At 43.9% G+C, this 27,571-nt stretch overlaps 1 protein-coding gene across 3 annotated transcripts in view; it reads right to left on the reverse strand.

Annotated features, from left to right (window-relative positions):
* The window catches only part of LOC124033938 (tetraspanin-4-like), a 124,380-nt gene that overhangs the window by 11,257 nt on the left and 85,552 nt on the right, over nucleotides 1-27,571 (reverse strand). For all 3 annotated transcript variants that reach the window (XM_046346434.1, XM_046346435.1, XM_046346433.1), the window contains 2 exons: nucleotides 21,104-21,295; nucleotides 7,913-7,987 (listed from right to left, as the gene is read on the reverse strand). In XM_046346434.1, coding sequence (XP_046202390.1) covers nucleotides 7,913-7,987; nucleotides 21,104-21,295 — 267 coding nt within the window. The remainder of the gene's footprint in view (nucleotides 1-7,912; nucleotides 7,988-21,103; nucleotides 21,296-27,571) is intronic.

Below are 27,571 nucleotides of genomic sequence, written 5' to 3' on the forward strand. Positions count from 1 at the left end.
ATATTAGATTAGAGATTCAAAGAAGGATTTTGCATCATTTTTCAGCAAATGGCAATTGCTGCAGCCTCACAGTCTTTAAAGTCATTGCTTTGAGTGATTCTAATCAACTTGACGCTGCTTACAGAAGCTACTGTTGTTTTATACACACTGTTATGAATTAGCCCGAATCATGTTGTCATCAAATGTGCAATTTAGAAACAGTGTGAAAACTCACCAAACACTCTCTTTTCCCAAAGCAGCTCATTATACAGCAGTAGAGCTATTAAAATCTTTCTCTAGGCCTCAAGGTTTGCTGTTTTTTTTCATGTTAATTTTCTTCCTGGTAGTTCATTTATGGATTAAGGCTAAACTAGATTCCGCTCACCTGGTGTCCCAGGTCTGAATCCATCCCTTGCTCTTTCTCATTGTCTAAAAATATGTTCTCTCCTCTGTAATCTGTCCTCTCCTCTGCTCGTTCATCTGTACTGATCTTAAAGAATGTACCAGCTGAAAGCCAGGCTAATGACGAGCTTCCGGCATATTTTTCTCCTTTCAAATCTTTTCCTGTCAGTGCAGTGAAGGGAGAGGAGAGAACAACTTTTCATTTCAGACAGTGCACATAGAGTGCATTTGCAAAGTATTCAGACCCCTTGACTTTTTCAAAATGTTGTTACGTTACAGCCTTATTCTAAAATGGATTAAATCGTTTTCCACCCTAATCAATCTACACACAACACCCCATAATGACAAGGCAAAAACAGCTTCTTAGAAATATCACAAGCTTCGCACACCTGTATTTGGAAAGTTTTTCCCATTCTTTTCTGCAGATCCTCTCAAGCTCTGTCAGGTTGGATGGGGAGCTTCGCTGCACAGCTATTTTCAGGTCTCTCCGGAGATGTTCGATCGGGTTCAAGTCTGAGTTCTGGCTGGGCCACTCAAGGACATTCAGAGACTTTTGTTCCGAAGCCACTCCTGCGTCTTGGCTGTGTGCTTATGGTCGTTGTCCTGTTGGAAGGTGAACCTTTGCCCCAGTCTGAGGTCCTAAGCGCTCTGGATTTTCAACAAGGATCTCTCTGTACTTTGCTCCGTTCATCTTTCCCTCGATCCTGACTAGTCTCCCAGTCCCTGCCACGGAGAAACATCCCCACAGCCAAAGAGTTCAATCTTGGTTTCATCAGACCAGAGAATCTTGTTTCTCCTGGTTCCTTTTAGTAAACTCCAAGCGGTCTGTCATGTGCCTTTTACTGAGGGGTGGCTTCCGTCTGGCCACTCTACCATAAACGCTTGATTAGTGAAGTACAGTAGAGATAGTACTTCACTAATCAAGGCCCTTCTCCCCCAATTGCTCAGTTTGGCCGGGCAGCCAGGTCTAGAAAGAGTCTTGGTGGTTCCAAACATCTTCTATTTAAGAATGATGGAGTCCACTGTGTTCCTTGGGCCCTTCAATGCTGCAGACATTTTTTGGTACCCTTCCCAAGATCTGCTCCTCGACACAATTCTGTCTTGGAGCTCTATTCTGTCTATTCCTTCGACCTCATGGCTTGTTTTTTGCTCTGACATGCACTATCAACTTTGGGGCCTTATATAGACAGGTATGTGTCTTTCCAAATCATGTCCAATCAATTGAATTTTTTCTACAACCCCAAGTTGTAGAAACATCTCAAGGATGATCAATGGAAACAGGATGCACTTGAGCTCAATTTTGAGTCTCATAGCAAAGGGTCTGAATACATATGTAAATAAGGTATTTCTAAAAACCTGTTTTCGCTTCGTCATTATGGGATATTATGGGTAGATTGATGGGGGGGACCACTTAATCCATTTCAGAATAAGGCTGGAATGTAACACATTTTGGAAAAATATGTGGGTCTGAATAATTTCTGTATTTTTGACATTGCACTGTGTTAAATGTTTATTGGACGAGGAATCAGGAAATGTGAAGAGAAGGCGAAGGCTCTATGCATCGTCCCAAATCGTTCCATTAACTAGGCAAGTCAGTTAAGAACAAATTCTTATTTACAATGACGGCTTACCCCGGCCAAACCCTAACCCGCACGACGCTGGGCCAATTGTGCGCCACCCTATGGGACTCTCAATCACGGCCGGTTGTGATACAGCCTGGAATCGAACCAGGGTCTGTAGTGACATCTCGAGCTACATGCAGTGCCTTAGACCGCCCGCTCGGGAGCCCCAACTGGTAAAATGGCAAACTGTTTATCTATGTTCGTCTGTGATAGCTCCCAGCAAGGATAGAATACTGTCAAAATGGGGTCTTTTTGTGGTTCTATTCTCTCTGGAGGTATTCCTTTTAATGTCGTATGTTTATTCAAATGCATTCATATGTATTCATATTTATTCATAGGGAAACATTGACAGGAGCTGTTCACGTTTTGTTTTCCACAGTCTATTTCCCTCAATGCTGCTTTGCTCCAATTCTACTTATTGTATTATGGTTTTATCTCAACCTGATTGCAATATTGAATTCTATGAAGTTTAAATCAACAGATACTTTTACCATACGTGGGTTCAAATAGTTTAGTATTTGTACTTTGAGCGATTGGTTGAGCCTGCCTGTAACGGCTGTCCTCTTCGTCTGAGGAGGAGTAGGAAGGATCGAACCAATATGTGTCCATGTTCATATTTATTTAAACTCAGAACACTAAGACCAAAATAACAAAAATAGACCAACACAAAACAGTTCTGCCTGGTACAGATACGAAACAGAAAACAACTACCCACAACTCAAGGGAAAACCAGGCTGCTTAAGTATGGTTCTCAATCAGAGACAACGATTGACAGCTGCCTCTGATTGGGAACCATACCAGGCCAAACACATAGAAATACAAACATAGAACAAAACATAGAATACCCACCCACATCACACCCTGACCAAACTAAAAATAGAAACAATCTACAAAAGCAATCTACAGTCAGGGGTTGACACTGCCAGTTGATCCTGCCTGGAGTGCCAGATGTCCAGCTAAAGTGTTTGAAGCAAACAAATACTATTTGAACCCAGGTTTTTTTTTTTACTGTCAACACCCCTACAGGATTTCAACAATGGGTTTCTCCTTTTCACACAAAGAACAGAACATTTTATGTTTTGTAGGTAGTCCAATGAATTAGTAATTTCATGTCGCCATTAATTTAATGGGTGAATCACTATGATTAGTAATGTGTTTTACCAATCAAACGTTTCTCTCAGCACGAAATGAAACTTCTCCATGCTTGAAATATATTCAGGAAGTGGTTACATGACTCAATTTCAAATTGCTACATTGAACCTCAGTCCCATGCTGCTGAGGTTGAAATGTGCACCTTGTTTATGTAAGAAATATGACCCTTACTATTATATACAACAAACTGAGTTGTGCCACACATTGGAGAAAATGTCACTGTCTTTCATTTGAGTCACATTCTAATGCTTTCATCATTGACACTTTTACAAATATTAATGAATTAATCATATTGTAAACTAATAAATGATTTTAAAAAATACATTATATAATGTATAAACCAACTGAAAGTGACTGACACCAACTCCAGGTGACTCTGACACCTTCCATGGACATGTGAGTCTGTCCTAATATGGACAACGTACGGATCACCATTTTCCTACAGTAATTGGTTTGACCTACACGGTTTCCTAGTTGGAAAGGAACCCCTGCCTGGCTGCTGTAACTTTTTTAATGACCCTATTTGACTAGTCACTCAACTGAGACTGCTCTCCTCTGTATCACGGAGGCGCTCCGCACTGCTAAAGCTAACTCTCTCTCCTCTGCTCTCATCCTTCTAGATCTATCGGCTGCCTTCGATACTGTGAACCATCAGATCCTCCTCTCCACCCTCTCCGAGTTGGGCATCTCCGGCGCGGCCCACGCTTGGATTGCGTCCTACCTGACAGGTCGCTCCTACCAGGTGGCGTGGCGAGAATCTGTCTCCTCACCACGCGCTCTCACCACTGGTGTCCCCCAGGGCTCTGTTCTTGGCCCTCTCCTATTCTCGCTATACACCAAGTCACTTGGCTCTGTCATAACCTCACATGGTCTCTCTTATCATTGCTATGCAGACGACACACAATTAATCTTCTCCTTTCCTCCTTCTGATGACCAGGTGGCGAATCGCATCTCTGCATGTCTGGCAGACATATCAGTGTGGATGACGGATCACCACCTCAAGCTGAACCTCGGCAAGACGGAGCTGCTCTTCCTCCCGGGGAAGGACTGCCCGTTCCATGATCTCGCCATCACGGTTGACAACTCCATTGTGTCCTCCTCCCAGAGCGCCAAGAACCTTGGCGTGATCCTGGACAACACCCTGTCGTTCTCAACTAACATCAAGGCGGTGGCCCGTTCCTGTAGGTTCATGCTCTACAACATCCGCAGAGTACGACCCTGCCTCACACAGGAAGCGGCGCAGGTCCTAATCCAGGCACTTGTCATCTCCCGTCTGGATTACTGCAACTCGCTGTTGGCTGGGCTCCCTGCCTGTGCCATTAAACCCCTTCAACTCATCCAGAACGCCGCAGCCCGTCTGGTGTTCAACCTTCCCAAGTTCTCTCACGTCACCCCGCTCCTCCGTTCTCTCCACTGGCTTCCAGTTGAAGCTCGCATCCGCTACAAGACCATGGTGCTTGCCTACGGAGCTGTGAGGGGAACGGCACCTCAGTACCTCCAGGCTCTGATCAGGCCCTACACCCAAACAAGGGCACTGCGTTCATCCACCTCTGGCCTGCTCGCCTCCCTACCACTGAGGAAGTACAGCTCCCGCTCAGCCCAGTCAAAACTGTTCGCTGCCCTGGCCCCCCAATGGTGGAACAAACTCCCTCACGACGCCAGGACAGCGGAGTCAATCACCACCTTCCGGAGACACCTGAAACCCCACCTCTTTAAGGAATACCTAGGATAGGTTAAGTAATCCCTCTCACCCCACCCCCCCTAAGTTTTAGATGCACTATTGTAAGTGACTGTCCCACTGGATGTCATAAGGTGATTGCACCAATTTGTAAGTCGCTCTGGATAAGAGCGTCTGCTAAATGACTTAAATGTAAATGTAAATGAGACTAGGTCAGCGTTTCCCAATCCTGGTCTTGGGGAACCCGCGGGGAGCACATTTTAGTTTAGTTATTGAAGTCAAAGATGGCAAAGTTGGCAGCTGTAGGCTGGCATTAGGTGGCACGCACTGATGTGTTGAAGGAACAGATGGGAGTGTTCAAGGCCATCAGTGGAGTAGCGGTGTTGTGGGAATGAGACCCGGCAACAGAATACTGATGAAGGATCAGAAATCAGAAAGTTTCCTCATTATTTCGTACTTTCTCATTTATGTTGAATCAACGTGACTGGTAGGTTGAATATTTCTGAAATAGGGCAGCAACAGACTGTACACTGTTTTTGTAACTCAGATTTCCAGCGCTAACTGATACATTTTGCGATAACGCAAGTTGACATAACCATTAACGTCATGCGCCAACTCATTTGACCACTATGACCTTGCTGAATCGTGTGTTTAGTGCTGGGCTGAAATAAAAGCCAGCACACACATCTGCCTTCCAGTACCCGAAATGGAAAACGATGTTTAAAAAAAAGAACATAGCCTTCCCAACAATAACATTAACATGTAACTCTCTTATGTCCATATGGAATGGCCCTGCGGTTGAAGAACATCGTAGAGTCCATTTAAACTAGCTGCTGGAGGACCATTCCCTTTTCTTTCTTCATTTCTTTCTTAAGTCCTACAGTACATCTACAGTACGCCTGGCTTTTACAGTGCTCCGGTCTTTTACCCAGTTTCTCATTGCACTGCTTTGTGTAGAACAGTTAAGAAATTAAACTGAATCATTCAGATCTGGAATGGAGGATAGGGAATCAGACATAGGGACTAGGGTGGGGACTGACATCCATAGCGGAGGGGATATAAATGGCTGAAAGCCCAGGAAGATGCTACCAATCCAGGAACTCTTCTAGAATTACACACCAAGTGAGACAAACCAAAGGATTATAATGGCTGTGGGGCAGAGGATTCAGATTTAACAGAGCCTGTATGGGTTTTATTACATAACCACAGATAAAAAGCTATACACAGTACGAGAGTGGGAAAAAATCAAATACACTCAAAGGAAATAAAGAGGGAGGAGAAAAATATCAAAGGGTAGGATCATTACTTACTAAAAGGTACAGGCGGAGACTGTAGACACCAACGGCCTTGGCCCTGGCCCTCGGGGTAGCGAGGATGCCACAAGTCATGCATAATGGATTAGCCGTGGCCGATAGATTGGAGGGCGTCCCGTTATTGGCGCACCGCTTGTTTAGATGGATTGAATTTGAAATGCTGTGAATTGTACTATTGTGTCTGTGCATGCCAGTGTACTGGTGTGTATGTAGGAGCAGGATGTGTGTGTGTGTGTGTGTGTGCGAATTTGATTATTAATCCCTTCCCAAGTCATAAATGCTCTGATGTGTAGAGATGTATTTATGTTGAAAAAACAATGCTCCTCTACTTTTCAATCCAGTTCCACAGACATGTGACTAACATAAATGGAATAATGTGTCCCTGAACAAAGGGGGGGTTAAAATCAAAAGTAACAGTCATTATCTGGTGTGGCCACCAGCTGCATTAAGAACTGCAGTGCATCTCCTCCTCATGGACTGCAACAGATTTGCCAGTTCTTGCAGTGAGATGTTACCCCACTCTTCCACCAAGGCACCTGCAAGTTCCCGGACATTTCTGGGGGGAATGGCCCTAGCCCTCACCCTCCGATCCAACAGGTCCCAGTCGTGCTCAATAGGATTGACATCCGGGCTCTTCGCTGGTCATGGCAGAACACTGACATTCCTGTCTTGCAGGAAATCACGCACAGAACGAGCAGTATGGCTGGTGGCATTGTCATGCTGGAGGGTCATGTCAGGATGAGCCTGCAGGAAGGGTACCACATGAGGGAGGAGGATGTATTCCCTGTAACGTACAGCGTTGAGGTTGCCTGCAATGACAACAAGCTCAGTCCGATGATGCTGTGACACACCATGACAGACCCTCCACCTCCAAATCGATCCCAATCCAGAGTACAGGCCTCGGTGTAACGCTCATTCCTTCGACGATAAATGCGAATCCGACCATCACCCCTGGTGAGACAAAACCGCGACTCGTCAGTGAAGAGCACTTTTTGCCAGTCCTGTCCTGTCCAGCAATGGTGGGTTTGTGCCCATAGGCGACGTTGTTGCCGGTGATGTCTGGTGAGAACCTACCTTACAACAGGCCTACAAGCCCCCAGTCCAGCCTCTCTCAGTCTATTGCAGACAGTCTGAGCACTGATGGAAGGATTGTCCATTCCTGGTGTAACTCGGGCAGTTGTTGTTGCCATCCTGTATCTGTCCCGTGTTGTTCGGATGTACTGATCCTGTGCAGGTGTTATTATACGTGGTCTGCCACTGCGAGGACGATCAGATGTCCGTCCTGTCTCCCTGTAGCGCTGTCTTAGGTGTCTCACAGTACAGACATTGCAATGTATTGCCCTGGCCACATCTGCAGTCCTCATACCTCCATGCACATTCACGCAGATGAGCAGGAACCCTGGGCATCTTCCTTTTGGTGTTTTTCAGAGTCAGTAGAAAGGCCTCTTTAGTGTCCTAAGTTTTCATAACTGTGACCTATATTGCCTAAGCTGTTTGTGACTTAACGACCGTTCCACAGGTGCATGTTCATTAATTGTTTATGGTTCATTGAACAAGCATGGGAAACAGTGTTTAAACCCTTTATAATGAAGATCTGTGAAGTTATTTGGGTTTTTACGAATGATCTTTTAAAGACAGGGTCCTGAAAAAGGGACTTTTCTTTTTCTGCTGAGTTTATATTATTACATTCTGTGAGACTTAAACGGTACTGGAATCAACCACAATAAAAAAAAATATAAAAAAATAAGAGTGAGACGTCGCCTTACCTGGTCTTGGTAAACAAAGAAGAGCATGATGGACAGAATCTCCAAGAAGAAGATCAGCAGAAGGAGGATGAAGAACTGTGGAGAGAGAGAGGAGAGAGAGGGACAGGAGAGAGCGGGACAGGAGAGAGAGAAAGCGGGGAGAGAGTTGATGAGTTGACCCATCAGGCCCAGGAAACGCTCGCCAGAGACATATTACATGCCTGTGTAATATGACATTTAACTTGAGAAAGGAAGAGAGGGGAGACAGGGGAGCAGGACAGACAAACTGTCAGGAAGAGTGAGTTCAGGAGACATGGGAGATCGAACGCCTTTAGATTATTCTGCCTTATATATATTTAAGACTGACAAGAGAAGAAGTGGAGGAGTGGGACAGTAAAACTCAGAGAGACAGGTTGGGCCGTGATACAGTGAGCTGCAAAAGTATTGGGACAGTGACACATGTATTTGGCTCTGTACTCCAGCACTTTGGATTTAAATTGATACAATGACTAAGAGGTTAAAGTGCAGACTGTTAGCTTTCATTTGAGGGCATTTTTATCCATTATCGTTTTGAACAGTTTAGAGATTAAAGCACTTTTTGTACATAGTACCCCCATTTTAGGGGACCGAAAGTATTGGGAGGAATTCACTTGTCTATTAAAGTACTAAAAAGTAAAATATTTGGTCCCATATTCATAACACGCAATGATTACATCATGTGACAAATATCCCACCCCCTGTTATTGTAATGGTGAGAGGTTAACATGTCTTTGGGGTATTATTTGCATCTGAAACTTTCCCACTCATCATTATTCACGATTAATTTAGGATGATCCATAATCATGTTAGCGCCCACATTAATGTAGAAGTGGTTAGAAACATATTCTATTCTTATTTACAATTTACAATAAAAGGGACTCCAAAATGACACAATACATTATTTACCATTCAATTATATTGTGCACAAAATAATCTGAATCACAACCAAAACAAACAGCAAATGCATCCCTCAAATTTGTTGTCACAAGCTCAACATAGTCATTGCGTGATTTATTTTATTTTCTCGCCAGCCAAAAGGTTTCTACCGTAGAGCACTTCATCTCTCTCTCTCTCTCTCTCTCTCTCGCTGACTCTCTCTCTCTCCCTCCCTCTCTCCTCCTGAACTCATACAAACCAAATGGAATTTGTAGCCGGCATCAGACAAAAAAGTACTCTTGCAATATACCGAAGTCGAAACCAAATACAATTCAACAATTAAGGAAATTAGAAACAGAGAAACAGAATGAGTTGCTTCAATTAAGATGGAAGTTAGAAAACCAATTGGCTGTCAGTTAGAGAGGATGTCAGGTAGGGAGTCGGTAATTGAACGGCAATCATATCTACTGCCAAAACCTCCTTCCCTCTAAAACGTCTCAGTCTGACATGATATTGCTTGTAATATGATCGCAGGCAATCCATCAATCAAGTTGATAGTTGACTCATTCCCATGCCACAGTTCGAATGAGAACCACATGCTGCTGAGTGAACCAACAAGCAACATTGAGCTTAGCCAATGTTAGGGCGGCAGGTAGCCTAGCGATTAAGAGCGGTGGGCCAGTAACCGAAAGGTTGCTGGTTCAAATCCCCAAGGTGGAAAAATGGGCTGTTCTGCCCTTGAGGATGGCAGTTGACCAACAACAACTGCTCCCTGGGTGTGGATAACATGGTTGTCAATTAAGGCAGCCACCCGCACCTCTCTGATTCAGAGGGGTTGGGTTAAATGTGGAAGACGCATTCAGTTGTGCAACTGACTAGGTATTGCAAAGCCTTTGTCATCCACTTAATGCCTCACAACTGCTGGTGACTTTATGCACATGTGAAAACAACAAAAGTATGTGGCTGTGAGGGTAGCCAAACCAGCCCTGTTATTTATGCTATGACTTGTTTCTCCTCTCGTCAGGCTTTGATGATATCCTAGTTTAGTGGAGATCAATGCCTTGGCAGTGGGAGCGATGAGGAGAACTATAATGAAACTGCTGGTCGACCATTGATCTCGGGCGATTTATCGACTCTCTGTGATTCCCATTCAGCATGAAAGCTACCGAGGGTCTTTGTTGATAGACGGAAGAGGGAGAAACTGAAGGCATGCCACTGTCAGACGGCGCCTCCCAAATCAATACCTTTAGGAATCCAGCTACGTCGGACCGATAACTAACTTAGGGTGGTGGGAAGGTTACAACTGTGCCAGGTCCCAAATGACTCTCGACTGGCGGCCCTTTTGCTTTGTTGTGTAGCCTCTGAAAGGATGGGCTATGCGAAAGCAATGCTGTGGTGTTTTTAAAGATTGCACCAATGTCAGATTCCGGCCCACTAACTAAAACCCAACCTTCCGCTCTTCACCTTTGACCTGGGGCTAGTCTTCAAATCAAATCAAATTTATTTATATAGCCCTTCGTACATCAGCTGATATCTCAAAGTGCTGTACAGAAACCCAGCTTAAAACCCCAAACAGCAAGCAATGCAGGTGTAGAAGCACGGTGGCTAGGAAAAACTCCCTAGTCTTGCACGTCTCATTTCACACCCATAGAGATTTAGTAGAGATTTAACTCCTGGACTGTGACTTAATGCAGTGAGTCTGTGGTGGAGGTAGAAGCTTCCAGAGAGGCTGTTATTAGCCGCAGGAAGGGCTCTAAAGTGCAACTAATTGGTTCGTATGCGACCAGGAGTGTTATTTTGGGAGAACTGTGCGACTTGGAAAAAAATCTCTCAGATAATAATTGTTGTAATGATAAGGTGAGTGCAGAGTCGATGGAGTCATGGTTGCACCATCACTACAGCGGAAACGGCTTGCTTATAGCCCAACCAGGTCAAATGACCTGACCCATATTTGGGACCACATTTGACATTTATAAGCCATGTCTTGGGCCATTCTAAAACTACTCACATGTCGTTAAACATTTGTTTACACCGGTGTTGTAAAGTACATAAGTAAACACAAGGCAGGCAATACGCTCGACCTCATCTTTACTAGATGCTGTTCTTCCACTAACCTCATTGCAACTCCCCCTCCAAGTCTCCGACCACTACCTTGTATCCTTTTCCCTCTCGCTCTCATCCAACACCTCCCACACTGCCCCTACTCGGATGGTATCGCGCCGTCCCAACCTTCGCTCTCTCTCCCCCGCTACTCTCTCCTCTTCCATCCTATCATCTCTTCCCTCCGCTCAAACCTTCTCCAACCTATCTCCTGATTCTGCCTCCTCAACCCTCCTCTCCTCCCTCTCTGCATCCTTTGACTCTCTATGTCCCCTATCCTCCAGGCCGGCTCGGTCCTCCCCTCCCGCTCCGTGGCTCGATGACTCATTGCGAGCTCACAGAACAGGGCTCCGGGCAGCCGAGCGGAAATGGAGGAAAACTCGCCTCCCTGCGGACCTGGCATCCTTTCACTCCCTCCTCTCTACATTTTCCTCCTCTGTCTCTGCTGCTAAAGCCACTTTCTACCACGCTAAATTCCAAGCATCTGCCTCTAACCCTAGGAAGCTCTTTGCCACCTTCTCCTCCCTCCTGAATCCTCCTCCCCCTCCCCCTCCTCCCTCTCTGCAGATGACTTCGTCAACCATTTTGAAAAGAAGGTCGACGACATCCGATCCTCGTTTGCTAAGTCAAACGACACCGCTGGTTCTGCTCACACTGCCCTACCCTGTGCTCTGACCTCTTTCTCCCCTCTCTCCCAGATGAAATCTCGCGTCTTGTGACGGCCGGCCGCCCAACAACCTGCCCGCTTGACCCTATCCCCTCCTCTCTTCTCCAGACCATTTCCGGAGACCTTCTCCCTTACCTCACCTCGCTCATCAACTCATCCCTGACCGCTGGCTACGTCCCTTCCGTCTTCAAGAGAGCGAGAGTTGCACCCCTTCTGAAAAAACCTACACTCGATCCCTCCGATGTCAACAATTACAGACCAGTATCCCTTCTTTCTTTTCTCTCCAAAACTCTTGAACGTGCCGTCCTTGGCCAGCTCTCCCGCTATCTCTCTCTGAATGACCTTCTTGATCCAAATCAGTCAGGTTTCAAGACTAGTCATTCAACTGAGACTGCTCTCCTCTCCATTTCCGGCGCGGCCCACGCTTGGATTGCGTCCTACCTGACAGGCCGCTCCTACCAGGTGGCATGGCGAGAATCTGTCTCCTCACCACGCGCTCTCACCACTGGTGTCCCCCAGGGCTCTGTTCTTGGCCCTCTCCTATTCTCGCTATACACCAAGTCACTTGGCTCTGTCATAACCTCACATGGTCTCTCCTATCATTGCTATGCAGACGACACACAATTAATCTTCTCCTTTCCCCCTTCTGACGACCAGGTGGCGAATCGCATCTCTGCATGTCTGGCAGACATATCAGTGTGGATGACGGATCACCAACTCAAGCTGAACCTCGGCAAGACGGAGCTGCTCTTCCTCCCGGGGAAGGACTGCCCGTTCCATGATCTCGCCATCACGGTTGACAACTCCATTGTGTCCTCCTCCCAGAGCGCCAGGAACCTTGGCGTGATCCTGGACAACACCCTGTCGTTCTCAACCAACATCAAGGCGGTGGCCCGTTCCTGTAGGTTCATGCTCTACAACATCCGCAGAGTACGACCCTGCCTCACACAGGAAGCGGCGCAGGTCCTAATCCAGGCACTTGTCATCTCCCGTCTGGATTACTGCAACTCGCTGTTGGCTGGGCTCCCTGTTGGCTGGGCCGCAGCCCGTCTGGTGTTCAACCTTCCCAAGTTCTCTCACGTCACCCCGCTCCTCCGTTCTCTCCACTGGCTTCCAGTTGAAGCTCGCATCCGCTACAAGACCATGGTGCTTGCCTACGGAGCTGTGAGGGGAACGGCACCTCAGTACCTCCAGGCTCTGATCAGGCCCTACACCCAAACAAGGGCACTGCGTTCATCCACCTCTGGCCTGCTCGCCTCCCTACCACTGAGGAAGTACAGCTCCCGCTCAGCCCAGTCAAAACTGTTCGCTGCGCTGGCCCCCCAATGGTGGAACAAACTCCCTCACGACGCCAGGACAGTGGAGTCAATCACCACCTTCCGGAGACACCTGAAACCCCACCTCTTTAAGGAATACCTAGGATAGGATAAGTAATCCCTCTCACCCCCCCTTTAAGATTTAGATGCACTATTGTAAAGTGACTGTTCCACTGGATGTCATAAGGTGAATGCACCAATTTGTAAGTCGCTCTGGATAAGAGCGTCTGCTAAATGACTTAAATGTAATGTAAATGTAAAAAATACTTTGAAGCACTACTTAAGTCGTTTTTTGGGGGTATCTGTACTTTACTATTTTATTTTTGGCAACTCTTACTTCACTACATCCCTGAAGAAAATAATGTACTTTTTACTCCAGACATTTTTCCCTGACACCCAAAAGTACTTGTTACATTTTGACAGGAAAGTGGTCCAATTCACACACTTATCAAGAGAACATCCCAGGTCATTACTACTGTCTCTGATCTGGCGGACTCACTAAACACAAATGCTTTGTTTGTAAATCATGTCTGAGTGTTGCAGTGTGCCCCTTGCTATCCGTCAATAAAAAACACAAGAAAATTGTGTTGTCTGGTTTGCTTAATTTAAGGAATTTTAAATGATTTATACTTTTACTTTTGAGACTGAAGTACATTTTAGCAATTCCATTTACTTTTGAAACTGAAGTATATTTAAACCCAAATACTTTTAGACTTTTACTCAAGTGTAGCTCAGTTGGTAGAGCATGGCGCTTGTAACGCCAGGGTAGTGGGTTCGATCCCCGGGACCACCCATACGTAGAATGTATGCACACATGACTGTAAGTCGCTTTGGATAAAAGTGTCTGCTAAATGGCATATATTGTATTATTATTATTATTACTGGGTGACTCACTTTTACTTGAGTCATTTTCTATTAAGGTATTTTTACTTTTACTCAAGTATGACAATTGAGCACTTTTTCCACCACTGGTTTAAAAAAAGAAAGGGAAAAGCTCAATGCAATGAATAAATGACAGATCTCTTGCATGTTTTCATAACCAACCTGACGTTTTTTTATAAGACAGTGTACAATGTTATGCATCTCAATAGGGAAACAGTGCATTTACACAATGTAGAAAACTAATATTCCACAAACGACTAGGTATTCGTATCAACATTTTAGCTTTTATAATAAACAAATGCCTTTAGTCACATAATACCCACTGGGCACAGAACACAATTGAATGTCTATTACACATTGGTTCAACGTAATTTCATTGAAATGACGTGGAAACAAAGTTGATTCAACCAGTGTGCCCAGTGGATAGTTTCTTCTTTCTAGGGCACAACATGTGCTGAATGTAGCTAGAATTCATATAGGCTGTATCTCAATCAATCAAAAAATCTCATTTTCTGGTGCTATAAATGAAAATATAATTTAGAGCCCCATCTGCAGGTTAACCATAATGGAATGTTGACCATTTTGCTCGACAACCCAGTTTACAGCGACCTGGTTCAAATTGACTGAAATGTGTTAACGGATCTGAAATGTGTCCCTACAAGACCACGTCAGAGCGGTCAGACTAGAAGTAGCAGTATACAGTGTAAAAGCATGGCAGTCCACCAAAATGGCTATTAATAAGCTCTGTTCCATATTAGTAAACTACTTAGAATGTGTGCCCAAAGCTTTGTTCCAATATGCATACTAGCAAACAACTTGAAATGTGTGCAGAAGGGCAAGGCTCAGTGGCGACCTGTCATTCAGGGCAGGTGGGGCAGATCCTGTTTTGAGCCCCATCTTTCTAGCCTGTTTGCATGTTATTTCGGCAGAAATATGTCATATTATCAGTTTGCAAACAATGTAAAAAAATTAAAAAAAATCTAGTTAATAAAGCTGCTAGTAGTTAATACAAACATGGTCTCTTTTTTGCTTTCTTGAGTAAGGCAGCTCCAAAATGAGGGTGTTTCAGCTTAGCTCAGTGCTTTCTGTGGTGGTGGGGCAGCCAGTGGAAAATACAGAGCGTAGGGGTTGTTTTTTTTCCAAGATCCCAGTTGTCTTGAAAGTATGGCCGATTTTAAGTTTTCATAACAATTGGTCATCTGTATTTTTTGGACGCCGATTATGGCCAATTACATTGCACTCCACGAGTAGACTGCGTGGCAGGCTGACCACCTGTTACGCAGGTGCAGCAATGAGCAAGTTGCTAGCTAGCATTAAACATATCTTATAAAAAACAATAAATCTTAACATAATCACTAGTTAACTACACATGGTTGATGATATTACTAGTTTATCTAGCTTGTCCTACGTTGCAAATAATCAATGCGGTGCCTGTTAATTTATCATCGAATCACAGCCTACTTCGCCAAACAGGTGATGATTTAAGAAGCGCATTCGTGAAAAAAGCACTGTTGTTGCACCAACGTACCTAACCATCAACATCAATGCCTTTCTTAAAATCAATACACAAGTATATTTTTTTAAACCTGCATATTTAGTGAAAAGAAATTCATGTTAGCAGGCAATATCCTGTGTAGCTCAGTTGGTAGAGCATGGCGCTTGTAACACCAGGGTAGTGGGTTCGATCCCCGGGACCACCCATACGTAGTATGTATGCACACATGACTGTAAGTCGCTTTAGATAAAAGCGTCTGCTAAATGGCATATATTATTATTATATATCAATATTAACTAGGGAAATTGTGTCACTTCTCTTGCGTTCTGTGCAAGCAGAGTTAGGGTATATCCAGCAGTTTGGGCAGCCTGGCTCATTGCGAACTGTGTGAAGATCATTCCTTCCAAACAAATACATTTTACATAATTATGACATAACATTGAAGGTTGTGCAATGTGACAGCAATATTTAGACTTAGGGATGCCACCCGTTCGATAAAATACGGAACGGTTCCGTATTTCACTGAAAGAATAAACGTTTTGTTTTCGAAATGATAGTTTCCGGATTTGACCATATTAATGACCTAAGGCTTGTATTTCTGTGTGTTTATTATATTATAATTAAGTCTATGATTTGATATTTGATAGAGCAGTCTGACTGAGCGGTGGTAGGCAGCAGCAGGCTTGTAAGCGTTCATTCAAACATCCCTTTCCTGCGTTTGCCAGCAGCTCTTCGCAATGGGCGGCAGGGTAGCCCAGTGGTTAGAGCGTTGGACCGGAAGTTTGCAAGTTCAAACCCCCGAGCTGACATGGTACAGATTTGCCGTTCTGCCCCTGAACAGGCAGTTAACCCACTGTTCCTAGGCTGTCATTGAAAATAAGAATTTGTTCTTAACTGACTTACCTAGTTAAATAAAGGTTTAAAAAAATAAAACCGCCTTCCTGTTCAAGTTGAGTCCAAAAATGTATTGTACGCTGCTGCATAAATGATGTAATAATCCAGGGAGATATGTATACTGTAGCTACAGTAATAAAGTAATACTAAGTGTATGTTGTGCAGTAAACTGTTAGTAGCACATGTGCCTCACCCTAATAATTTGGTCCCTTTTCCCCTCCAAATTTTGCCTACAGTCCTGACTTGGTGGTGCACATGTCTAGCCTGTTTTAGATAAAATTTAATCATTGAATATTTTAAGAGCTTTCATTGTCTGCTCATATGCCCCCTTTATTTATCCAACGGTTCTGACTCTGTGTACTATGCCATAGTTTGTATGTCTCAATTGTCAGTAGAAACCACATTTGTTTAAGCAAGTCAGCCATATCAACCCCCTTGGGTTGTGCCGTGGCGGAGATCTTTGTGGGCTATACTCAGCCTTGTCTCAGGATGGTAAGTTGGTGGTTGAAGGTATCCCTCTAGTGGTGTGGGGGCTGTGCTTTGGCAAAGTGGGTGGGGTTATATCCTTCCTGTTTGGCTCTGTCCGGGGGTGTCCTCGGATAGGGCCACAGCGTCTCCTGACCCCTCCTGTCTCAGCCTCCAGTATTTATGCTGCAGTAGTTTATGTGTCGGGGGGCTAGGGTCAGTTTGTTATATCTGGAGTACTTCTCCTGTCCTATCCGGTGTCCTGTGTGAATTTAAGTATGCCCTCTCTAATTCTCTCTTTCTTTCTCTCTCTCAGAGGACCTGAGCCCTAGGACCATGCCTCAGGACTACCTGACATGATGACTCCTTGCTGTCCCCAGTCCACCTGGCCGTGCTGCTGCTCCAGTTTCAACTGTTCTGCCTGTGATTATTATTATTTGACCATGCTGGTCATTCATGAACATTTGAACATCTTGGCCATGTTCTGTTATAATCTCCACCCAGCACAGTCAGAAGAGGACTGGCCACCCCTCATAGCCTGGTTCCTCCCTAGGTTTCTTCCTAGATTTTGGCCTTTCTAGGGAGTTTTTCCTAGCCACCGTGCTTCTACACGCGCATTGCTTGCTGTTTGGGGTTTTAGGCTGGGTTTCTGTACAGCACTTTGAGATATCAGCTGATGTACGAAGGGCTATATACAGTGCCTTGCGAAAGTATTCGGCCCCCTTGAACTTTGCGACCTTTTGCCACATTTCAGGCTTCAAACATAAAGATATAAAACTGTATTTTTTTGTGAAGAATAAACAGTAAGTGGGACACAATCATGAAGTGGAACGACACTTATTGGATATTTCAAACTTTTTAACAAATCAAAAACTGAAAAATTGGGCTTGCAAAATTATTCAGCCCCCTTAAGTTAATACTTTGTAGCGCCACCTTTTGCTGCGATTACAGCTGTAAGTCACTTGGGGTATGTCTCTATCAGTTTTGCACATCGAGAGACTGAACATTCTTCCCATTCCTCCTTGCAAAACAGCTCAAGCTCAGTGAGGTTGGATGGAGAGCATTTGTGAACAGCAGTTTTCAGTTCTTTCCACAGATTCTCGATTGGATTCAGGTCTGGACTTTGACTTGGCCATTCTAACACCTGGATATGTTTATTTTTGAACCATTCCATTGTAGATTTTGCTTTATGTTTTGGATCATTGTCTTGTTGGAAGACAAATCTCCGTCCCAGTCTCAGGTCTTTTGCAGACTCCATCAGGTTTTCTTCCAGAATGGTCCTGTATTTGGCTCCATCCATCTTCCCATCAATTTTAACCACCTTCCCTGTCCCTGCTGAAGAAAAGCAGGCCCAAACCATGATGCTGCCACCACCATGTTTGACAGTGGGGATGGTGTGTTCAGGGTGATGAGTTGTGTTGCTTTTACGCCAAACATAACATTTTGCATTGTTGCCAAAAAGTTCAATTTTGGTTTCATCTGACCAGAGCACCTTCTTCCACATGTTTGGTGTGTCTCCCAGGTGGCTTGTGGCAAACTTTAAACAACACTTTTATGGATATCTTTAAGAAATGGCTTTCTTCTTGCCACTCTTCCATAAAGGCCAGATTTGTACAATATACGACTGATTGTTGTCTCTGCAGTTCATCCAGAGTGATCATGGGCCTCTTGGCTGCATCTCTGATCATGTTATGCAGGTGAATGAGGACCCAAAAGCGACTTAACGAAAACAGAGTCTTTATTCCAGTCTTAGACAAAAGTGTTAATCCTGGATATTATCTTGGTGAAAGCAAAAACAGGAAAACTGAAATCCACTCGTCAGTAGAGAGGAATGACTGGAGACTCGACCACAGACTGCAGGTCGCTTCGGGAAGGCACCGGCCGTAGCTGACATAGACAGCTGCTCACGCTGCATCTGAAGAAGGTAAAACACGACAGGGCGAAACAAGGACACAGAACAGCGAACATCATACAAGGATCCGACAAGGACAGAAGCGGAAAACAGAGGGAGAAATAGGGGCTCTAATCAGAGGGCAAAATAGGGGACAGGTGTGAAAAGAGTAAATAAGGTAGTTAGGAGAATGAGGAACAGCTGGGAGCAGGAACGGAACGATAGAGAGAGAGAGAGAGAGAGGGAGAGAGGGAGGGGGAGAGAGAGGGATAGAAAGAGGGAAAGAACCTAATAAGACCAGCAGGGGGAAAACGGACAGAAGGGGAAGCACAAGGACAAGACATGACAATATATGACAAAACATGACAGATCAGTCTTCTCCTTGTATGAGCTGAAAGTTTAGAGGGACGGCCAGGTCTTGGTAGATTTGCAGTGGTCTGATACTCCTTCCATTTCAATATTATCGCTTGCACAGTGCTCCTTGGGATGTTTAAAGCTTGGGAAATCTTTTTGTATCCAAATCCGGCTTTAAACTTCTTCACAACAGTATCTCGGACCTGCCTGGTGTGTTCCTTGTTCTTCATGATGCTCTCTGCGCTTTTAACGGACCTCTGAGACTATCACAGTGCAGGTGCATTTATACGGAGACTTGATTACACACAGGTGGATTGTATTTATCATCATTAGTCATTTAGGTCAACATTGGATCATTCAGAGATCCTCACTGAACTTCTGGAGAGAGTTTGCTGCACTGAAAGTAAATGGGCTGACTAATTTTGCACGCCCAATTTTTCAGTTTTTGATTTGTTAAAAAGTTTGAAATATCCAATAAATGTCGTTCCACTTCATGATTGTGTCCCACTTGTCGTTAATTCTTCACAAAAAAATACAGTTTTATATCTTTATGTTTGAAGCCTGAAATGTGGCAAAAGGTCGCAAAGTTCAAGCGGGCCGAATACTTTCGCAAGGCACTGTAAATAAATATGATTTGATATCAGCTATGTTTTTTTCAAAAGCAGTAAATGAGGCTGAATGTGTGAGGATCGAAGCTGGAGACGAGGGTACAGGGAGAACATTTAATAAACAATGGACATGAGACAGAACAGGAACCGAGTCTAGAAAGGGGAAACATAACATCAATGCTGACACAGGGAACAAACTGAGGAGCAGACAGATGTAGAGGGGGTAATCAACAAAGTAATGGAGTCCAGGTGAGTCTAATATTACACTGCTGCGCTTAATGATGGTGACAGATATGCAAAATTAAGGGCAGCCTGGCGCCCTCAAGCGCCAGAGAAGGAGAGTGGGAGAAGGTCTGACAGAATTAACTATTTCGCTGCCAGACACGGCTTCCCTGAAAGCCAGGTGTAGCAGTGGTAAGGTGTTGGAACTGCTGTCGGGACAGCTTTATGTAGGCCCTAAAAGTGTGTGGGCACCGTTTGTCACCGTTATAGGGCAATTAATGTATTGTTTAGTGTTGTGTAGTGGGTTTGCTGGCATGCATCTAAAAACATGTTGTTTTTTTTTGCCCCAGCAAGATTTACATGCTAAAATTGCCACTGGCAAGGCTACATGTCCATAATCACATTCTGTATCACTTAGAATGAATCAATGTAATTGGCATGCATTCTAAGTGATCTACTCGTGTGGATATTAGAAAAAAGCTTTGTATTCTCCAATGAATCTCATGGAGATAATGGAATAAAACATGAAAACATATCCTCACTAATAGACTGACGAGACGTTCAGTACACAACTGTTGTAAAATGCCACCCACAACAAGTTATTGCCATGTTACAAATTACCACTCAACCGTATTACTTTTAATCCCGATACATATCAAGCACGAAGCACCACAGCACTTCAACAATTAGCACTTAATCTATTTCCCCTCAATGATCAGTTCAGTTATCAAATCTCTAATTGCTCTTTTAATGAAAGCAGAGGGTTAGAGCTGTCTATTTCGAAATCGATGTGAAAGCTCAAGATGATTCGTCAGTCGCTGCGAAAATGCCTTTGCGAACATCGTCTTCCTATCAAATCGACACAGCGGTCCAACCGGCTAGGCATTCTGGGAGAATGTCAAGGCTGATACTAATGATGGGCTTTAGCGCTACGATATGTTTGATGGTCGGTCCCATGGGGCCAGTAATTGAGCCACCTGCTGTGCTGCTGTCAAACTTTATTTAATTGCTAGGTTTAAAGGCTAAGTTAACAGACTTTTAGTCATTCGAAGTAAATCAAACTATATGGTTGGTTATACGATGCGAGACTTGGTCTTGGCAACCAGAGACAATTATGAATTGAAATAGTGTTTTTAATGGAAAGATCTTCATGGTGCTTGGAGTTATGAATGCTGGTCTAATGTTCTCGCATGGGCCGCATATACTGAAACTACATAATATGTCACTGTCTGTTGATGTTGACATCTGTATGTTGCTTTGGATAAAAGCATCTGCTAAATTACAATTTAAAAAATGTGAATATAACATGATGCTTACTGCAGAAATGTGAATGTCTATAAAAACAAATTATCACAGTTATTTTTGTCAACAAGAGTGGCAGATACTCTTTGTTAGATACTCACACTCAGCAATAGCGGACGACTTTCTTTGACAGCTCCGACACAGCCGAGGCAACCAATCACCATGATGATGGTCCCGACCGCAATGAGTAGATTGGCTGCTGAGAGGGATGGGAGGGATGAGGAGAGTGTGGCAAAGTTGCCCTGGGTCACTGACAGCCATACCCCCACGCCCAGTATTCCACAACCCCCCAACTGTCAGAGAAAGAAGGAGGAGAGAGAAAGACAAAGGAAGAAAGAAAAAATTGAGAAAGTGAGTAGCATAAACAAAAAACACAACACGATTATTTGGTGCACACATATACATTTAAAGACAACACACATAATCCCAAGGCGATGCCAAGAAATGCATTGCCCGGCATGCTCAACCAAGACTAGAAGACTCGATTTGCATGGCTAAATATGTGATTATTGTTTTTCTCCCGCACTTCTATGCCCAACTGTAGCACAACAGCAGATCTTTTTAATCAGCTCTTGAGCTCAAAGTAGGGCAGGTCATGAATAAAACTGCTCTGAAGCGTTGTGTGCTGCCGCTCCAATCACTTAAGACAGGTTGGTGCAAGTCATCCATCACCATCCACCATGATCAGAATATTAGAATAGCTGAGAATTAGAAGATGATTATACCACTGTCTCTCCTCATACCCCTGAGAGAGAAGTTAGAAGGGCATCATAGTCAGAGAGAGGGAGAGCGATAGGAAAGGAGAGAGCGATCGGAAAGAAGAGAGAGAAAAGACCGAGCATTTGGTAGACAGAGACAGACATGGTACTGCATTAATGTACATGAAATAACAATGACAAGTTAAAACAGACATGCTCCAAGGCCCTATGTTATTGACACATACAGTAGCGCTTTACATGCTCTGTGCCTCAGTTGATACAATGTCATACTTAAATATCACATGCTCTGTGCCTCTGCTAGTACAACATCTCCATAACATACTGCTGCTGAGAGGGCCTCATACTGACAGCCACAGTATGTGGACTGCCCTCTAACCCTGAAAATGTGATGGAGAGAGATGTACAGATCAGACCGCCTGACAGTGCTAGAAGGATGATAGGAAAATGATCTCGGGAGTTCTGTGAAGGCTCCCGTCTGCCCTCCTTATGAGACTACACTCCTCTTTTCATGGTTCATGAATCCATGGTGTTCTATGTGAGACTCTGCTTGCGTCCCAAATGGCACCCTACTCCCCTATATAGTGCACAACTTTTGACCAGAGCTTTATGTGATCAGGTCAAAAGTAGTGCACTGCATAGGGAATAGGGTGCCATTTGGGATGTACCCTCTATGTCGTAGTACTTTTAAGAGTTAATTTGCTGAGAAAAACTCTCAAAGGCTATTCATTGTGAGGCCAGACTGCCGTCCCTTTCAATCAATGAGTATTATTCAGTGTGTTGGTTATACTCGAGCACTTACTTTTGTTAAATTAAACTGCACCTGTACATAGCCCATCTATAATTTAGCCCAAACAACTACCTCTTCCCCTACTGTATTTATTTATTTTGCTCCCCATTATTTCTATCTCTACTTTGCACATTCTTCCACTGCAAATCTACCATTCCAGTGTTTTACTTGCTATATTGTATTTACTTTGCCACCATGGCCTTTTTTTTGCCTTTACCTCCCTTATCTCACCTCATTTGCTCACATCGTATATAAACTTCTTTTTTCTACTGTATTATTGACTGTATGTTTGTTTTACTCCATGTGTAACTCTGTGTTGTTGTATGTGTCGAACGGCTTTGCTTTATCTTGGCCAGGTCGCAATTGTAAATGAGAACTTGTTCTCAACTTGCCAAACCTGGTTCAATAAAGGTGAAATAAAATGATGATGGTGTTATGCTATAGATGTAAAATGAAAACTAATAAAAGCAACAACAAAAAAGTAACTATCAAAAGTTAACAACGGCAGTTCTATAGCTATTTCCAAACAATGTCAATGTAGCCTACAATCTTATAAATTGAAAAGCACATGCTTGAGAGAGTATATGTACATTCACAGTTTTTGACCAACTATTTCCGTCAAGTCCAACGTATACAGGACACACAGCAACTGCCTGTGCAATGCTGCAAGGCAAACTCGGCACACAATTGGATACAAATGTATACTGAACAAAAATATAAACGCAACATATAAAGTGTTGGCCCCATGTTTCATGGACTGAAATAAAAGATCCCAGAATTTTTCCATACGCACAAAAAGCTTATTTCTCTAAAATGTTGTGCACAAATTTGCAGTTTTATCACACAACACAATGCCACAGATGTCTCAAGTGTTGAGGGAGCGTACAATTGGCATGCTGACTGCAGGAATGTCCACAAGAGCTGTTGCCAGAGAATTAAATATTAATTTCTCCACCAAAAGTAACGTCAAACATTGTTTGGCAGTATGTCCATCCAGCCTCAAAACCGCAGACCACGTGTAACCACGCCAGCCCAGGACCTCCACATCCGGCTTCTTCACCTACAGGGATCGTCTGATACCAGTCACCTCGACAGGAAAAACTCATTCTGATTGGTTGGGCCTGCCTCCCCAGTGGGTAGGCCTATGACCCCTCAGGGCTACCCATGGCTGCGCCCCTGCCCAGTCATGTGAAATCCATAGATTAGGGCCTGATGAATTTATTTCAATTGACCGATTTCCAGAGTTGAAAAAATATCAGCACCAACATGTCTCCTTCCTTTCCTCATGGTGTACTAAATTTCACCTTAAACTTAGGAATCTCGCTCTCTTTATCGGCAATTAACTAGATCATATCCCGGGGGAAATGTATGTAATTAAACGTCCCAATTGGCAAGACAACTTAATACCAGACATTTGCATAAATACGGCACGATTAAAACACTGCCCCACTTTTGTACTCGCATTCGCATGACAAAAACGCTTGAGGGGAGAAATACTAGTAATGGGTCGTTTGCCAGCTAACAGCTCTTTTTCAAGAATTTTGGGAAGCAAATCGCATCGTTGAAAGAGCTGTTCACGTGGCTCCCTGATTTACATACCGCTACTACTGCTTTTTGAGCTTCAAACAACGATTATCTGCAAATATGTTACAAAATCATTATCTGAAAATGGTAAATTCTCACTGCAGAACCATAAATAGTGGGGAGAACACGTCATTCTGGTCCACGCTTATGTGTAAATAATCATTTGAATAATTTGTCCAGATAAAAAAGTACTTGAACGTGCATATCACGATCTGACATAATGGTAGCCTAATTTTTGTGCTTTACATGAGTGATTTTCAAGCATTTTGAATTAAGAGCCGGTTGGGAGCCTAATGATGCGTCTCTTTTACGTGAACGGAGCCAAATGATGATGCTCATTCGAAAAGAGTCCGAATGCCCATCACTAAGAAATACGGGTGTATTTTCAGTTCAATTTCGGTAGGGAGTTCATTGTTTACATGACACCACAGAGGCGTTGAGTCTAGTGGACAAGCTGCATATCAAAAGGGTCTCAGCACTGAAATGTAGCCCTATTTATTTCTAACCAATCTGTATTTTGGCAGAGGGGGTATTATGCATCATGCAGTGTTATGAATTGGATGATAGCCCATTTTACAGCACAACGTGAGATGATTTCTAGCAGTGGTAAAAACAGAGCATCCCCCCACCCCAAAAAAAATAACATCAAGGTTTTTATTGAGATGAGTCCCACATCATCAGGTTCAATCTGGATTTGATGAAACGTTGAAGTTGTTGATCACCGCAAGTCGTTTCTTGTAAGCAGCTAAGAACAATTCACCATACTTAAAGACTATAGGCTACATCTCAGGAGTTCTGTAACGTTAAGAGAAACCCAGTACATTTGTAATCGGATGTAGATGTGTATTAAAACAAATGGTTTATTCCACTTTCGGCATGGAAAATATTGCAAAGGTGTTCAGTAATTATTGCTTCTGCATAATTACCAGTGATTAACTGGACTAATTCATCAACTCAGTAAAGGACTCGTCCCTTTGAATCTCTCACTAGCTGCGAGTTGGTTCAACACCAAACTAAGACAGATGATTGGGCTCCCGGGTGGCGCAGCGGTCTAAGACACTACATCTCAGTGCTAAAGGTGTCACTATAATGCCAGCTTCGAATCCAGGCTGTATCACATCCGGCTGTGATTGGGAGTCCCATAGGGGCGGCGCACTATTGGCACAGCGTCGCCGGAGGAGGCCGTCATTGTAAATAAGAATTTTGCCTCGTTAAATAAAGGCTAAATACAATTAGTGAGTCTAAGCAGATTGTTCATTCTTTGTTAAGTGGGTTGAAAGCGGGAGCTGAATTGCCCCTGAGGCCTTCTGGTGTCTATAGCTAAAATTGGTGCCAAACAACAGTTTTTTTTTACCCTGTTCCCATAATCTGTTTGTTTGGCCTTGCCAACACCTATATGACAATGACCATAGGAGTTGGCAAGACGGCACAATCAGATCTGGGACCAGGCTACTGATTTGTATCTTCTTACATATCAGTATTCAGAACATCATCTCTATACTCCAGATGTTATAGATCACTATCCAGGAGTCCCCACAGTAATGCTGTATGTATTATCTGCCAAATGTGTCCCTCCGCTCTGTCACATCTCCCACAATCTGTTTGTATATGTGGGAGTTAGAATAGATAAAGGGAAAATGCTTTCGGTATGCATTTATAGTTTGTTGTGCTAGTGGGTAAATCTGTCATTTATATCTAGGTCTCAGATATTGGAACTTAGACACTCCTATTCCCAAGCAATGTAAGAAAGCATCAAAGGAGCAAATGTTTCAGGGTGTGATTTGGTGTCATCATACAAAAAAGTGTGGCTGTAATTCATGACAGAAGAAAGCAGAAAAGCCAGTAATGCTTTCTCAGTGTTTGAATAGACAAAAAAATGATGACTATACGGACTCTGCAGTTGTTGCAGAGTAATATACAGTATCTCCTTCTAGAGTAGAGCCAGGGTTCATAAATAATAATACTCTTAGAGGCAAATTATCAGTCATGCATTTGTATCCCCCCCCAAAAAAAAATGGAGGCACACAGGAGAGCATCTGATACACAGCCTGAGGACCAGTGGAGCTCTTGAATATGTCCTGGTAGTGCTAGCAAGCTACATCCTACATCCCCCTACTACTGTAATGAAAGGCTAAAGGGCCTTGAATATTAAGATGCTCTCATCCCCAATACTTAATGTTTCCCCTTCATGGTGAATAGAGAGCTCCCGGCTAGCAGCTAACCTCTTCACCACCGTGGCCATGTTATCATCCCTAGCTTCCAAACAGACACCATTACTCCTCGTTCTCCACCGTGAAAGCCCACGTGCTGCGAGTATTCCGGCAGGTGCTACACATTGGTGGTGGATGGGGTAATTTACCTAATATACAATGGAAAGTGTTTTGAGACCTTGGCGAACATAAAATGCAATTTATCACTCAGGCGGCGGTTCATTCAAGACAGAGGTCCCAATTCAATCTAAATCTAAACGTTTGTCATTAACAAGAACGCAATCCAGGGAAAGAAGGATGCATTGCATCTTGAGACCATGGCATCTTGAGACCACAGCTTTTTTCGGAGTATAGCCAAGTGGCGGTTTGAAACTGATTCAGATTGTTTAATAGTCACAGGGTTGCAGGTGTGATTGCAGCGTACAGTGAAACTCTATGCTTCGAGCTCCAACATGCAGAACTAGTGAAATAAAATAATGAAAATGGTCATAAAAAAACTATAGAAATAGCACTATATTTTCAGAATAACAACTGAGGCAGAGATTAATAAATAAATGTCCATTGGGGTGGAGGCAGAGTAAAGACTGTTGAGGGGGTGAGGTGGAATGACCATAGGGGGAGCAGAAGCATGATCATTGAGTGAAATCAAACCAAAAAGTACTAATATAATTATTAACAACAGCAACAGTGATGAATGTCGTTGGGGTGGGGGCAGAGTAATGTCCGTTGGGGCGGAGAGGAGAAAGAATGTCCATAGGGGGAGCAGCAGGTAAGATAGGTGAGAGTTGAGGGTGTCCATAGGGGGAGTAGCAGGTAAGATAGGTGAGAGTTGAGGGTGTCCATAGGGGGAGTAGCACGTAAGATAGGTGAGTGTTGAGGGTGTCCATAGGGGGAGTAGCAGGTAAGATAGGTGAGAGTTGAGGGTGTCCATAGGGGGAGTAGCACGTAAGATAGGTGAGTGTTGAGGGTGTCCATAGGGGAGTAGCAGGTAAGATAGGTGAGAGTTGAGGGTGTCCATAGGGGGAGTAGCAGGTAAGATAGGTGAGTGTTGAGGGTGTCCATAGGGGGAGTAGCAGGTAAGATAGGTGAGAGTTGAGGGTGTCCATAGGGGGAGTAGCAGGTAAGATAGGTGAGAGTTGAGGGTGTCCATAGGGGGAATAGCAGGTAAGATAGGTGAGAGTTGAGGGTGTCCATAGGGGGAGTAGCAGGTAAGATAGGTGAGAGTTGAGGGTGTCCATAGGGGGAGTAGCAGGTAAGATAGGTGAGTGT

Source organism: Oncorhynchus gorbuscha, linkage group LG04 (assembly GCF_021184085.1).
Source record: "Oncorhynchus gorbuscha isolate QuinsamMale2020 ecotype Even-year linkage group LG04, OgorEven_v1.0, whole genome shotgun sequence".
Taxonomy (NCBI): domain Eukaryota; kingdom Metazoa; phylum Chordata; class Actinopteri; order Salmoniformes; family Salmonidae; genus Oncorhynchus; species Oncorhynchus gorbuscha.